At 43.9% G+C, this 16,154-nt stretch overlaps 2 protein-coding genes across 3 annotated transcripts in view; both read right to left on the bottom strand.

The window, feature by feature from the left end:
• Positions 1-16,154, bottom strand: part of LOC131689462 (PP2C-like domain-containing protein CG9801) — a 342,363-nt gene that overhangs the window by 110,826 nt on the left and 215,383 nt on the right. The window lies entirely within an intron of this gene.
• LOC131689461 (uncharacterized) lies at positions 2,050-11,995 on the bottom strand. The gene is made up of 3 exons (XM_058974558.1): positions 11,610-11,995; positions 11,382-11,550; positions 2,050-11,227 (listed from the first exon to the last, which is right to left on the bottom strand). The coding sequence occupies exon 3, from the start codon at positions 9,398-9,400 to the stop codon at positions 4,097-4,099; it is 5,304 nt and encodes a 1,767-aa protein (XP_058830541.1). The 5' UTR covers positions 9,401-11,227; positions 11,382-11,550; positions 11,610-11,995; the 3' UTR covers positions 2,050-4,096.

Below are 16,154 nucleotides of genomic sequence, written 5' to 3'. Positions count from 1 at the left end.
GCCAAGCAAGTACGATACGACTGTCGGACCACAAGCATACGCGTTGAATGTCAATTTTCAAAGACGAGATACACTTGGGGACTAGTCTTGACAACAACAAGACAGCACATAGTTCCATTTTAGGGATTGTTATAGGTTTCAGGGGAGCAATAGACCTTTCTCGTCTGACCTAACACCTGTTTTTCTTATTTTTAATCGAAAGATTACACATTTATAAGAACATTTCCGTAAAAATGAGATTTTTAGGAGCTATCATGATTTTTTAATGATTTTTTAAAATTTGAAATATGCAAGAATGTTGAATATTTTTTTCACCTCAGCAAGAATGGTGGGACTTAAAATGTGCGTTTGGGCAGCACTGCTTTGAATATTTTCACTTAAGTTCTTGGCAACGCGGTAAATGAAGTGGTGAATCGCAGTACAAAATTCATTAGCAATGTAAACAAACTAAAATGCACCTCTCGCTGTATGAACATTGGATGAAAATGTTTAACCTCACTTTTTTGACAGTTCGCAGAGCTTGTTTACATAGACTTGGAATTTTTTGTTTTCGACCACAGTATGAGAAACTTGATTTGGTTCGATTTCAAATGCGAATATCTTGTATTAACAAGCTCGCTAGGCTTTCATTTTTATTTGACGTCATCAGGCAATGTTCCGTTAAATTTGGCATTTGGATTTTTCTTGTCCACGATTCGTTGAAGAAAGCGATTTTATTTGTTGCGATCAATTTAACTTTTGTTTTTTTTGCTGAATTACAACGTTAGCCACGAAACATTTTGATGATCTCTGGTAATTGCGTTGCAAATGTCCTTGAAATTATATACATCGCTTCATAGGTCCGCACCAATTGCAGCCGCCCCACCTCGCCGGAATCGAGTTAGCCGATGGTCCAGCCTGCGTCACACTCGGCTGTCGTTGCACCAATGGTAGCTTCCCATCAGGCATTTGGATTGATTGCTCAAATCGCAGCTACTGCGGGTAGTGTAGCGATCGGCTCCGCCGGTAATACCGTTGGACATACCCTCATCGGAATGTTCAGCGGTTTCGATTCACAAGAGGCAGCCTCGCTAGGACAGGCTGCCCCTGTATCGGGCAAAGCACACATAGTTCCGGCAGGACCATGCTCGTGGGAGATCAAGTAGTACCCAAGGCCAGGCCGAGTGTGATTCGTAACAATTACCAAATTTAGAAGTCCATATACATAGTGTACACGTAATACTTTTTTTGAATAAAAATAATATAAATGTTGGCAAAATCCTGCAGCACTAGGATCAAAGATAGAGTTTTAACACAAACTCACTGTGCTTCGATGTTTTTTGCAAACAAACTATCAGGTCTATGTTTTTATTTAGTAAATGTTTTAATAAATATTAGTTCATTAGGAGTATGACTTATTTATATTTTGATGGCACGGTGAAGGGGTGGTTAAAGTGCGAGCCGTATCTTGAAAATCGATCGCTTGAAAGTAGTATAAATGATTATAAAATGCGACAACATAAACTCATAACCTTTCTAATGGTTATTTAGCCATAGGTAACGAGAAAATAGATATGTTTTATTCATATACAACAAAAATTACTCAGCAATAATTTAATTTATTAATTGTTTCGCGTGATTTTGTCTCCAGTGATTGGCCAAAATTGGTCGCTCTTAGAATCTGGTGCTCTAAGCATAACTGTCCCATGTTAATAGCGAATCCCATAACAAATGGGACAGCATAGCGATCATACAGTTGTAACAGCGAATTTAGCATTGACATCAATATAACCAGGTTGGTTGCAAGCAGAAAGAACAATACTAGCTGGGCTGCTAGCTGTTTGTGCTACTAATAACACTTGCAGTCTGTCAAATTAACATGATTCTATGATCTAGCTTCAATGACGATGGAATATAGCCGAATCCATAGCCTAACCCATCAGCGCATTTTATCATGTAATGGATATTATCAACTCTGAAAGAAATACATTTTATTGTTGTCTGTTTTTGAGGTTAGAATTTAGAACTTTTATACTATTGTGAGAATGGTCCTCAGCAACTATCCTTCCAAATCAAAGACTCGTGCTAGCAATGGCTTCGTTCAGAGGCTACTGCTGTGCATTTGTTTTCTTTAGCTGGCCCATTACGATTCCCCGGACCGAACCACTTTTCCGCCGCCACAGGTGGGAAACGAACGATTCACATTTGATTTCCGTAGTCACAAATTACCGAACCACTGGCAGATAGCATAATCTTCGGACTTAGTTGTGAATTGGAACAGTCAAGCCTGACTTCCCGAGCTACATATCCAGTATTGTCGTCCCATACGACTAGTGAACCTAAATGTGTCCCACACACATAGCACACCATCCTGGCAATGGCAACTAGATGCGCCCATCTCGGCCTGCCACAGGTGTATGAAAATACATGTGATAGGACGGTAAGGTGGAGATAGGTGAACGGTAAGTTGTTATGATATGCTTATTCCGCTTCATGAATTCATATGCTTCGAAAATAAGTTAGATTTTTTGAGAACCCGTTTTTCGGAGCTTTCGGAGAGTGCGATATTTGTGGCAAAGAATTCATAACTAGTGCTGAACTCACTCGCCACATGTGCATGCATACTGGCGAGCGTCCGTATAAGTGTGATATCTGTGGCAAAGGCTACGTGGAAAGCAGCAGTTTGAAACGTCACCAGCTTGTTCACATCGACATGAATCTTGCGGATCAAATATTTAGTTGCGACATCTGTGGTAGAAAGTTTCTTGAATCTAAAGAACTTACGCAGCACAAACTTATCCACAGCAAAGGTCGAGAATTCAGATGTGAAGTCTGTGGTGGCGGGTTTAAAAAATATTCTCACATGACTCGGCACATGCAAATCCATACAAACGAACGCGCGTACAAATGTGACCTCTGCGGGCAGGAGTTTCTTCGAAGAGCACATTTAACCCAGCATAATCGCAGGCATGTTGGCGAACGACCCCATGGCTGTGAATAGTGTGGAAAAAGATTCGTTGAACATAGTCATTTGATGGGACACAAGAAGCTGCACGAAAGGTCAAGGAATGGTAGCAGGCGAAAACGAAAAATTAAGGATTCTACCGTGACCGAAAGCATCCACGTGGTCACTGGAGGCGGTAACGGGAAAATAGAAGAGGAAAAGCAAGTTCTAACATAAATTATCTGATTGAAAGCAATGTAAATAGAAGTCTTGTTTATTATCAAAATGTATTTAGTAACTTTCTATATTTAATTGCGGCGCCATTAAATGGCCCTGTTATCAACAATCGACACTATAAAAATTATCCACTCCTTTACCAACGGCCTGCTGAACACTCTCGTAACCATTGTCTTGTAGGAGCTGTTCTAGTTCAAGCCCCACACACATAGCACACCATCTTGGCGACCAGATGCGCCCATCTCGGCCTGCCACTGGTCTATGAAAATACATGTGATAGGACCGCAAAGGCCTTTTAGGGTGTTGTGACCCTTGCCAAATAGCGTTCCTCCGTGGTTTTAGTCCGTACCCGATTTTTCCGTGTCCAATCGTAAATTTAGTTGGACTACCCTTGCGCAGATAGCGTCACTGTGCCAGTTCGGAAGTTATGTAATACACACATAACACATTACACATCAAACACTTTATTTCCTGACACTACTCAACATTTATTACTTTACACGTATATTTCACTCTAAACTATACTTTCACTACATAATATTACAGACTAAGTACAATTCTTTATACGTCACTACGGACGGTGACGAACCTATCGCTATGAAGGCTGATTACGAATGACGATAATTTTCAAACTCATACCACATACACAGAAAGTTACAAAAACATATGCTGGAGACTTCTCTCGAAACATTAATTTCTTCTCTCATTATTTTATCCCCATCTCTCCTCTCTTCAATGTCTCTCACTTCTTTCGTTAAGTTTCTACACATATGTATTTAACAGTGAGAACGACACGCTCATTCGTCTCATCTGTCAATCATACAGCTATGCTGTGTTGAGATCAGTGCTAGTGTGAAACGTCAACATTACCGGCCACCTAAATTAGCTAAGTCTAATTTACATATATTGGATCATCAAATAAACAGGTAAGTATGATTAATTTTCTAACAACTTTTCTTCACTTTCAGCTGCTGCTCGTTGCTGTTGCTGCACCGCCAATTGCTGGTCGAAAGGAAGTGGAAACAATCTGCGAATCGGTCGTATGTATGTTCCACTTCTTGTTTTGATAGTTGCAACACGAATGATGTCATCATCGCCGGGTTGAACTGCTTCGATCCTTGCTAGTGGCCAAGCGACGGAAGGTTTTCCATCCTCCTGCAGCAATACCATTTGGCCAACACGGATGTCCACCGGAGAACTGGATTTCTGCCACTGCTGATTGAGCTCGGTAAGATATTCCTTCCGCCAACGTTGCCAGTGATGTTGAATCAGTTGTTGCAACTGCTGATAGTGCCGCAATCGGTTTGTTGGTATTTCGGTGTACTGAGGGTCCGGGAGGGTTAAAAGTGGACCGCCAGTCAGGAAATGGCCGGGTGTTAGTGCGTCTAATTCGGTCGGGTCATCGGATAGTGGCGTTAGTGGGCGAGTGTTCATGTTTGCCTCGATCTGGTAGAGAACAGTGACCATGTCCTCGTATGATAGTTTTCGGCAGCCGATTGTTTTTACCAGAGAGGACTTCGCTGTCTTGACAGCTGCTTCCCAAAGGCCGCCAAAATTTGGTGCTCGAGGTGGAATGAACCGCCAAGTGATTCCTTTGCTGCTGCATTCATTAATTATTTTTTCTTTGTTGTGTTTGATGCTAAATATGCGGTGCATTTCCGTGAGTGTGGTTTTTGCTCCTTTGAAGTTTGTGCCATTATCAGAATGGATTTCCGTTGGCAAGCCGCGCCGGGCAATAAAGCGTCGAAGTGCGGCAATGAATGCGTCCGTTGACAAATCGCACACGAGTTCCAGGTGAGTGGCCTTGGTAGCGAAGCAAACAAACACAGCAATGAAAACCTTTTGCGGGGCCGCTCGTCGATGAACAGGTTTTAGGTATATAGGGCCACAGTAGTCGACACCGGTGATTGAGAATGGTCGACTAGGGACAATGCGTGCCTTGGGAAGCTGTCCTTGAGGTTGGGCTACAGGGACAGGGTTGTGGCGAAAACAAATTGTACATTTGCGACACACATAATTGGCAAGAGTTTTTCCGCGAACCGGCCAGAATTCTCGACGCATTGTTGCCAGGGTCATTCGGGGGCCAGAATGAAAACATTGCGAGTGGAAATGCGCTGCAATTATACGAGAAAGGGGGTGCTTGTTGGGAAGAGCCATAGGGTGCTTGGTTTGGTAGGTTTCGTTGGAGAAATGCAGCCGGCCACCGACACGTATTATGCCATTCTCGTCTAGGAAAGGATATCGATTTTTCAGGGGTGATTTCGAGGGAACCGAACGTTTTTGTTTCAACTTAATCAACTCTTCTGGGAACACTTCTTGTTGAACCACCTTTACTAAGGTTTGCTTTGCTTCTTGCAGCTCCACCGTCGAAAGGAATGCTTCATATGCATGACGTTTAGAGCGGCAGCGTGTAATGAATCGACGAAGGTAAGCAGTGATTCGAACTAGACGCCCGAATGAAGAATAGCGCTCAAATAACGGGTTTTCCTGCGACGTTGACTGAACCACTAAAACCGTTTTCTTTCGTTCCAGGAGGTCCTCGTTTGGAAGAAGCGGGTGTACATGCTTTGGCCATTTATCCACTTCGTCTGCCAGCCATCCGGGACCATTCCTCCAAAGAATTTCGACGATGAAATCTGCCGGCAGCATACCACGCGAAACGTGATCCGCCGGATTATCTGTACCCTTCACGTGGTTCCAGGGATGTCCGTGTGTCAGTAGCTGGATTTCAGATGTGCGATTGCCCACAAACGTTTGCCAAGTGTTTGGGGGTGCTGCGATCCAGTGCAACGTGACCGTCGAGTCGGACCAGAACCAGCAAGGATTTCCCTCCATCCCCAGCGCTGCGGATACTCTAGTATAGAGTTTGGCACCCAATAATGCAGCACACAGCTCAAGGCGCGGTAAACTAAGACGTTTGATTGGCGCGACTCTTGATTTTGCCGCAATGAGCTGGATTTGAGCTTTACCTTCCTTGCTGGCTGAGCGAGCGTAAATACATGCTCCGTAGCCTACTTCAGATGCGTCGCAGAAAACATGGAACTGAACCGTTGTAGCTTCCGATGAAAATATATAACGGGGAACTTTGTATTGCTTTAGTAGGGGCAGCTGTGAATGGAAATCATTCCATTTAGATTCGATCTCGCGTGGAATCGGATCATCCCAGTCGACGTTAACTAACCAAAGGTGTTGCATCCGAATTTTTGCCCAAGCAATCACAGGTGACACGATACCAAGCGGGTCGTATAATTGCGCAATCTCCGAAAATATCTTCCTTTTTGTCCATTGATCGTCATATTCCGTTGCTCGTATCTCAACACACAGTTGGTCCGTTCCTGTCTCCCACACTACTCCAAGCGTCTTCACCTTTGTTTCTGCATCGAAATGTAGCGTGGATTGCTCCTCTAGAGCTGTGGAAGGTAAGTCGGCTAAAGCCTCCGGTTGATTGGAGCTCCACTTCCGCAAATCGAATCCGCCTTCAGCCATAAGGGATTGAACTTCGCTTCGCAAACGTTTCGCCTTCGAAATCGATTCCGCTCCGGAAAGAAAATCGTCCATATAAAAATCTTTCTTTATAGCAGGACCAGCGTACTCGTATTTGTCACCGGCGTCTATGGCAAGCTGTTTTAGTACGCGAGTGGCAAGGAAAGATGAAGGCGCTAAACCGTAAGTGACCGTCTGTAGCTCGTACACCTTGATCGGTTCAGCCTGATCGAAGCGCCACAGGATCCGTTGAAGCGACGCGTCCTCCGGGTGAATGCGTACCTGCCTATACATTTTGGCCACATCTGCAACTAACGCGACGGCGTGCTTGCGAAAACGGATCATGATGTCCAGTAGCTCGTCCTGAATTACTGGACCCGTAAGTAGAGTGTCGTTCAGCGAGTGATTTGTTGTGGTTTTCGCTGATCCATCGAACACTACCCGTACCTTGGTCGTTGAGCTAGACTCTTTAAACACAGGATGATGGGGCAAATAGTAAGTAGTGCGCCCTTCATCCAGTGTATCCTCCATTTCTCCGATCAGTTGCATATGCCCCATTGCAAGGTATTCTTGTAGGAATTCGTTGTAATGATCACGTAAGTCTGAATCCCTTTCCAAACGCCTTTCTAGCTGCCGAAATCGTCGTAAGGCCGCACCCTTCGAATCGCCGATTTTGTCGTGGAACCCATTCCGTTTTGGGTACTGCACTATATAGCGTCCCGATTCGTCACGGGTGAACGTGCTTTGAAAGTGTTGTTCGCAGTCCTTCTCTTCCTGTGATCGAAGTGGCTTCTCTGACAACTCCTCAATTGCCCAGAATTTCTCGATGATCTTATCAAGCGGCTCGGCGATCGCTACGTGACAACTAACGGTAGCTTTTCCTGTAGACCACTCCGACTCGCCCGCAGCTACCCAACCAAATACCGTGTTGACGAATATCGGCAAAGGAGATCCGAGTTTGCAAATTTGTATCCGGCCACCATCGAGTAGATGAAAATCGTAGAAGAATTGAGACCCAAGCACCAAATCGATCGGACCAGAGACGAAGAATTCCGGATCGGCTAGCTCCATGCCGTTTGGTGGTTTCCAATCTGCCAATGGTAAAGAAGTAGACGGCTGGTCGCTTGTTACCTGCCTCAAAACCAGAAAGTCCATTGACAAAGAAAAATCCAAAACCCGTGACGAAACAACAGCAGAAACTTCGTGAGCTATACTTTTCTTTGAGCACCCAATACCGCTGATTTCTACTCTTTTATTTCGTCTAGGTAGTTTGAGTAGATGAGACAAATTCTCCGACATCAGATTCGCTTGAGAACCGGAATCCAACAATGCCCTAGCGAGATGCGTTCTACCCCAGCTGTCCTTTATTTTCAACACCGCCGTTAACAAAAATACATGTGTTCCAGAAAGCCCCATAGCCATATTGGAGGAAATTGATGCAACCGAACTTGTTACTGTACCACCGGAGTTCGATGCACCACCAGAGGTTGATGGAGCCGTAGCTTGTATGCTTTGTGTGGCTGAAGAAGAGGCAGTGGAGGTGGAAGCAGTACCAGAACCAGGAAATCCAGGATGAAGAAGAGAATGGTGCCTTTTAGAGCAAGTTCTGCACCGAAATTTGGAAGGACAGTCTCTCGCCATATGATTTCGTCCCAAACAATTGCTGCAAAGACGCTTTGAATTTGTTAGCTGTAGCCGTTGGTCCACCGGAAGTTTGCTGAATGCCGTACATTGAGCGATAGAATGCTGATCACCACAGGATGCGCAGCTTGGACCTTTGTTTCCGGTCGCCGAGTTGACCGAAACCTTTGCAGGACGAGATTTGAACCCAGTTGATGCAGCTTGACTGCTTGACGTAGTCATCCGTTGGTCCACCGAAACTGCATCTAAAACCCGTGTTTGTTTTTTGAGAAAATCCACCAGTATTGTAAACGAAGGTTCGACCTCATTAGAAACGCTTTCCTCCCAATGTTTTTGTGTGACGTCGTCGAGCTTAGATACCAATAGATGAGTAAGCATTGCTCCCCAGCCACTAGTCTTCTCACCCAGTTGATCCAAGATTTTGGTGTTACGTTCGAAACAATCGATGACGTCATGAATCCCCGCTGCTGACTCTTTCCGAATTTTCGGGAACTCGAACATCGCATTCAAATGCCGCTTCTTGAGAAGATATCCATTAGAGAACCGTGCAACCAAACCATTCCAAGCAACCCTGTAATTCGCCTCGCTCATTGGGTACGAATCAACCAACTTTAACGCATCACCCCTAAGAGACGCCCGCAGATAGTGGAATTTTTGAATACCACTGAGTTCCGGTGAAGAGTCAATCAAGGCTCGAAATGTGTCATGAAAAGGCAACCATTTTTCGAAACTACCATCAAATTCCGGTAGATTTATTTGTGGTAGTCGCACATAAGTGTGTACACCAGCCGGTTCGGAACTAGATCCGTTTTGTGTCGGCGCTGGAGTCCGCCGTGGTAACTTGCCAACCAACCCTGCCCTTACCTCGAAATATTTCTCCTCGAATTCCGCCCGAACTTGCCGATGTGCCTCCGTGTTCTCTTCATGCTCCTCCGATCCCTCGATATCGCATTGAACCTCCTCAAACTCGTCCCACTTCGCCTCGAGTTTCTCCAGACGAAACTGTATTTGGAGTTCGTCGGTTGCTTGGCTACTGTTGAGAAATTTCTCCGTTCGCAGTAGAAAATCTACGATGCTATCCCGAACGTGGATCTTGGGTTTCAGTTTCTTACCCATAGTCAGATCCGTTGAGCTGGAGAGTTTTGGATCAGCAATCGTCTCCTAGAAAAATACCAAGCGGAGAACCCTTCCAAGAGAGATGTATCGATTTGGACAGGTACTCACCTGGTGAGCCTGTCAAATAGGCCTTGTATTTTTGTCTCTCAGGAACTCTCCAAAAAACTCGTAAAGCTGCTACCAATTTTCTCCAGATCCTCAATAATGTCGTCAGTAACCAAGACAGCCGTATGATGACCCGATGATCCGAATGATGCCGACAGTATTGTTTGCAAAACTGTAAATATGCACAAGCGCAGCACAAAACGAAACCAATATGTCGAGTAGGACAGGTACTCACCTGGGAGCCTGTCACTACAGGCCTTGTACTCGACTTTATAACTGCGACTCGTTCCTTCTTCCCGTTGTGTAGAAGAACCACAGGTGGTAGCGTTTCGCTACCGTATTTCAGCACTTCTGACGATGAATGTAGACTCCGTCTTCCAAAATGGCCGCCGGCGAATTACCAACCCGTTGCTGATGAACAACCTTGTCAGAGTATACCAGCGACGTTCTCCGTAACCTCCCAAGCCATGCACAGCGATCCTCGTACCAAGCGATCGTCCTGTTGTTGATCCAGGAAACTTCCTCCGATGCCAAAATACTATCCGAGAAAGAGAATGGAAGTCCCCTCCGTTCAAGGTGTTTCGTCCACCGTATGAACACCGTGCGTAGTGAAGTATTTACCCAAGAAATAAACGTAGAAAAAAACGACCAGGTAGCGATGAAAGCTTAGATGGAGTTATTGGACAGATACTCACCTTGTGAGCCTATCCAATAGGCCTTGTATATTTTAGCTTCCCTGGTCTAATCCGAAAAACTCCAATGGCGACGTCAAACGAATCCAGAACTGCTGAGTCGCAATGGCTGTACGCAAGTAGAATGATGGCGACTGCGCGCGATGGCGGTATCTGCTTTGTCCTCGGACTCAAAATGGTGTTACCGACGCCGCGTCGGTTCCTTGGAACACTATCCTGGTCACGGCACCAATGTTGTGACCCTTGCCAAATAGCGTTCCTCCGTGGTTTTAGTCCGTACCCGATTTTTCCGTGTCCAATCGTAAATTTAGTTGGACTACCCTTGCGCAGATAGCGTCACTGTGCCAGTTCGGAAGTTATGTAATACACACATAACACATTACACATCAAACACTTTATTTCCTGACACTACTCAACATTTATTACTTTACACGTATATTTCACTCTAAACTATACTTTCACTACATAATATTACAGACTAAGTACAATTCTTTATACGTCACTACGGACGGTGACGAACCTATCGCTATGAAGGCTGATTACGAATGACGATAATTTTCAAACTCATACCACATACACAGAAAGTTACAAAAACATATGCTGGAGACTTCTCTCGAAACATTAATTTCTTCTCTCATTATTTTATCCCCATCTCTCCTCTCTTCAATGTCTCTCACTTCTTTCGTTAAGTTTCTACACATATGTATTTAACAGTGAGAACGACACGCTCATTCGTCTCATCTGTCAATCATACAGCTATGCTGTGTTGAGATCAGTGCTAGTGTGAAACGTCAACATAGGGTGAACTGCAATAGATGGCTATCGAGTCGGAACACTTTAACAGTGTGGCCCTGGCTGCAAGTCATGACTGTACTGCCCGCCACATCCAAACATGTCACCGGTAACCCTGCTGGTGAAACTCCAGAATACATCGAAGCTCCTCCTCGGATGCGTTATGTTGAGCTGGCAACGTTGTGGACGGATTGCTGAAATAAACTAATGCTTCCTGCCGAACCGGTGCGTACGTGGGCTAAAAAAATAAGAATTAAGGCACTTGATGACATACTTATTGCAGACTGAAAATTAAACGACTTAGAATATACAGTATTTTAAAATAACAAGTAAAATCTGTCTGTTCTGCACCCTAGGTGAGCTTAAAAAATTGCTTCAAACATAGAACTTACTTCACCCATATGCAGACGTAAATCCCCAATCGATCTGACAACCTTGCGTGTACGTTTCCAGTCTCAGAGAATCGATTCGTCCACTCAACCGTGCGAATATCACTTTGTCACCGGCGAGCTTTATGTTAGTTACCTCATTGTTGTGGGTGTTTTCGGCTTCATATATACCCTGCAATGAAACGTCCGTCAATACTTGTAATAAAAAACAAGTGACTCCATACAATTTACCTTAAAGTTACCAGTCGTTCCCTCCCAGAACTCCAACCGCCAATCTGCACACCCAATCTCTATGAAATTATCAAAAAAGTCCAGACACCAGATCGGCGATGTCTGGTAACATTTCTTCCGCGCTGAACCTTCTGCTCCAGGTGGCCGAGAACATTCGCCAGCGCTCTCCTGCTGCCGGTGTGGGATGAAGCCGTATGATTGTAATTACTCTTCACCGCTGCTACATTATAACCTTTGGTCGAATTATTCCACAAAAACCGGATTCGCAGATCCGCACAAATACCTTTTGGGCATACACGATTATCATTTGTAAAATGTTTCTCATACTGAACGGTAAAATGAAAATATTTTCCTGCATCTCATTCTGATGATTGTGCCTGGTGAAGTTAAACTGTAGTTTTTTCTTCAGTTTGAATGCAAAACTGGTCGGCGAACTCTCGGGAAACGGGAGACAGCTGATGTTTTCGGATTCCTTGGCAGGATGAAATACATAACAGATAGGTAGAGAAAACAGGAAAAAAAAACAAAAAAGATGTCATCGATGTTTGAAGAGCACTTTTCACTTTAGAGCAGCGTTGTCAGATGGTTTTGTATAATAAGTTTGTTCTAGTACACAGAAGTTGCTCCGGAGCAAACAGAAGCAAAAAATACTTACTTTTTACTCCAGCTTGCTAACGGAAGAAGAAAAAAGAGAAGAGAACATAGGAACGATTTTCTCTCTGTTTGCTCCGAAGTACTTCCACTTTCTACTGGTACTGGAACAAATCTAATATCGGTATAGTTCTAAATAAAAAATAGGTATTTATCGGTGTGAAGATGTAAGCTAACTAAAAGTTACCTGCAAATTATTGGTTTTAAATAATAGATCATTCTAATGTTATGTAATCAAACCTACCGAGTTCAATCGATTTCAGAATCGGTTGTTGAGCTTCATTTGAAATGTTGATAGTAACCTGGCAGATTGCTAAATCAATTTCCGGATGATTTGATGTGGAAATGTGAAGACATTTTCTAAAAAGGCCCATACGTAATATTAATTGATCGTATTATATGAAAATCGTTATTTTTTGGTAAGAAAAAAGAAATCGGTATTTTAGTAACTTTATTGGAATTGAAATTAAAAATCGGTTTAGATATCGATGAATCGGTATATTCTGCAACACTGTTTTGGGGTTCATCTACGTCAAAACAATGTTTTTGACAAATTGGAATGAACTCTTGGAGTTCATACCCAGTAAACAAAACGGCGAATAGCCAGATTAAAATCGATGCCGGCGAGCGGTAGGCTACTGGAACTTTGTTATAAGCTACCCGCCGTAACTTTATTTCATATTCCCCACTCGAAGTTCATCCAAATGGTGTAAAAGTATGGAGAATCGAGGTAAAATAGGACAGGGGAATACAGAGTAAAATGGGCAGTTCGAAGAATTTTTGATTTTTTCAATAGTTAGAGACACCAAATTAACGTGACAGTATTCAGAATTGATCCAGCGATGAAAACGGAAGCTGTTCTGCACATAAAATTTTTTGACGAGAAAGGTCTATTCTCGATTTACTACAAAGCAAGGAAACCTTTACGTTGGCATCAGAAACAACTCTCAGATAAAATACATCTCCGTAAGCATGATTGGAAGCATCCGCAAAACCATGTACTTCAATAATTTCGGCGCCTACCAATCCAACGAAGCGCGGAATTTTAATCGAGTCAACATATTTCAAAGACTCTCAAAACGTAAGCCAAGACTGCAATATATCATCTTCCAAAATATCGTCCCATCCCACTCCATCCTTCCACAAACGTTGCATAATTTGCTTTGCCAAAACATTCACTGGGGCAACCAACCCCAAAGGGTCAAACAACCGAGCAATCTCGGATAGGACTATACGTTTGGTTGGCATAGATAATGGTTTGAAATTCAACTCGTAATGGAAACGGAAAATATCTTCTTCTGGATCCCACAAAAGGCCTAAGGTCTTTATAACCCTGTTCACATCTGAACATTCAAAATTTAAAATCCTTTCACGATCTTCTTCGGGCACGGTGTCAAGAATGGCAATGTTACTAGCACACCATTTGTGTACTGGGAAGCCTCTGGAGTTAAACAAATTTGTTAAATCCAAACGCAATTTAATGGCCTGCTCAATGGTTTCAGCACCCGATACAACGTCATCTACATAAACATCCTCTTCTATGACCTTAGAAGCTATTGGGAAACGCTGAGATTCATCACGGGCTAACTGTAACAATGTTCGGGTTGCTAAAAATGGGGCGCAAGCTGTTCCATAGGTGACGGTTGTTAGTTCGAGGATTTGAAGCGGATCATCAGGATTATCCCTCCAAAAAATTCGTTGCAAACTGCAATTATTATCATTCACGTGGATCCTTCTGTACATTTTGGAAATGTCTGCTGTTATCGCAAAACGATGCTTACGAAATCGCAGGATTATGGAAAAAAGATCATCCTGAACAGTAGGGCCAATCATCATAACCTCGTTAAGGGATGGTCCAGTTATACGAGCAGAGGCATCGAAGACAACTCTTAAACGAGTAGTGGAGCTGGTTGGTTTCAAAACTGCATGGTGGGGCAAATAGTGGACTAGCTTCCCTGGGGTATCATCTAATTCGGAAATTTGCTTACAATGGGACAACAGCTTGTATTCGTTAATGAAATCTACATAAGCTTTCTTCAATTCAGCATTCTTTTTGAAGCGATGCTCCAGAATGTGAAAACGCTTTATGGCCAAAAAACGATTAGTTCCTAATTCGATTACAGATTCCTTAAATGGGAGTTGGACAGTGTAGGTACCATCGGGATTTCGAACGGTGGTGGATTTAAAAATTTGCTCACAATCTTCTTCTTCTGTAGACCTGACGTCACTAGACTCAACCGACTCAATAGACCAGAACCTTTCAATACATTCTGTGAGTGGTTGCAAACTGGCTGTGTAGCAATTCTGATTCCCAGTCGCATCCTCAGAACCACCACCAACAACCCATCCCAGACGGGTTTCTTGAAGGATCGGTAAGTTATAACCAAGCATTAATCTACCGGGAAGCATCAAATGGAAAAACAGTTTGATTCCAATCAGCAGGTCAATTTCTGCTGGAATATGAAAGGTAGGATCGGCAAGAGGCAAACTTGAGGGAATTTTCAAAAAGCGGGGATCTAGTTTTCGACCCGACAGAGGACCAGTTACCACATCGGTAACCAAACATTCTATTTGGGTTTGATAATCCGTGCAACAAGAACGGAACGAAAGTATTGCCTTCTTGTCCAGCACCGATCTTTTACCGGTTGCTCCAAAAACTTCAACATGGGTTGGTACCTGGTTGATTCCCAAACGCTGAACAAATGAACGAGAAATCAAATGTGGTTGGGAACCACAATCGAGGAATGCACGGCAGGAGTGGGGATTTCCTTGGCTGTCAAAGACATCAACGATGGCTGTAAGCAAAAGCGTGCCGTCTGACCGAGGGACCTTATGGACTGGATTAGACAAAGACGAAGCACTTTCAACTGGAGGAAGAGCTTGGGAACTAACAACATGAGTGGATTCCGAAGTGGGGTTTGGTTTATTAACAATGGGCTTTGGCGTATCAACAATGGGCTTTGGATCGGGTCTTAGAATTTTGGGCTCATGTAGTAACGTATTATGTTTACCTTGACACTCCTGGCAAGTTTTACTAGAAGGGCATTTCGAGGAAATATGGCCTTTCCTAAAGCAATTGAAGCAAAGATTGAGTTCTCTTACCTTAACTCTACGCTGGGGTACCGTCAAGGAAACAAACTTGTCGCACTTAAAGTTAGGATGACTCGCACTACAGATCTCACATATCGTCACACTATTAGCTACAGGTGTAGCAATAGCGAGCGACTTAGCGGGTGGGGGTTTTGGGGCAAACTTCTGGCTGGGTTCCTTGGCAAACGATGACCTTGGATGACTGGCTTCGCAACGCTCTAACATCGAGCATCGCTCCTTCAGGAATTGGACGGTGTCGTCATACTTCGGGATCTGCTTATGGGGAATGGTGGATTCCCACTGCTTTCTCGTCTTAGAATCAAAGGCATTGGATAATACGACGACAACAAAACGCTCGGAAACGCCTTTCAAATCCTGTTTCAGCAGTCTCAATCCTTCAACGTGGCGGGTTAACTCGTTCAAAAGCTCTCTCATCTGCTTTGAGCACTCCTTGCTCATTCGTTTGAGATTCAGCAAGCCATGAATATGAGAGTCTACTGCCTTCCTTTCATCTTCGTAAACGTCAAGCAGTAGCTCCCACGCGTGGGCAAAATTTCCTTCGCTGAGCGTCCTTGGATCGATAATCCTGGCGGCGGAACCATCTGCTAGTGCCCGCTCAAGGTGGTGCAGCTTGACTGCATTGGAGTCTCTGGACCTTGACATTATGTCCAAAAACACCTGCTGGAATCTCGGCCAATTTTCTGGTTTCCCATCGAACGAAGGGACAGGAGCCGGAAGCGGTTGCTGCTGAACAACTATCTGCGGTTGCAGGGTACTGGATGCTGGAGCGGATGATGTTGGCGG

This window comes from Topomyia yanbarensis, chromosome 3, assembly GCF_030247195.1.
Source record: "Topomyia yanbarensis strain Yona2022 chromosome 3, ASM3024719v1, whole genome shotgun sequence".
NCBI lineage: Eukaryota > Metazoa > Arthropoda > Insecta > Diptera > Culicidae > Topomyia > Topomyia yanbarensis.
The sequence above is the reverse complement of the archived record's forward strand: the minus strand, read 5'-3'. Positions and strand labels throughout refer to the sequence as shown.

Coding starts and splice junctions, on each gene's coding strand:
- LOC131689461 (XM_058974558.1), bottom strand. CDS start 9,400: ATGGGTAAGAAACTGAAACCCAAGATCCACGTTCGGGATAGCATCGTA.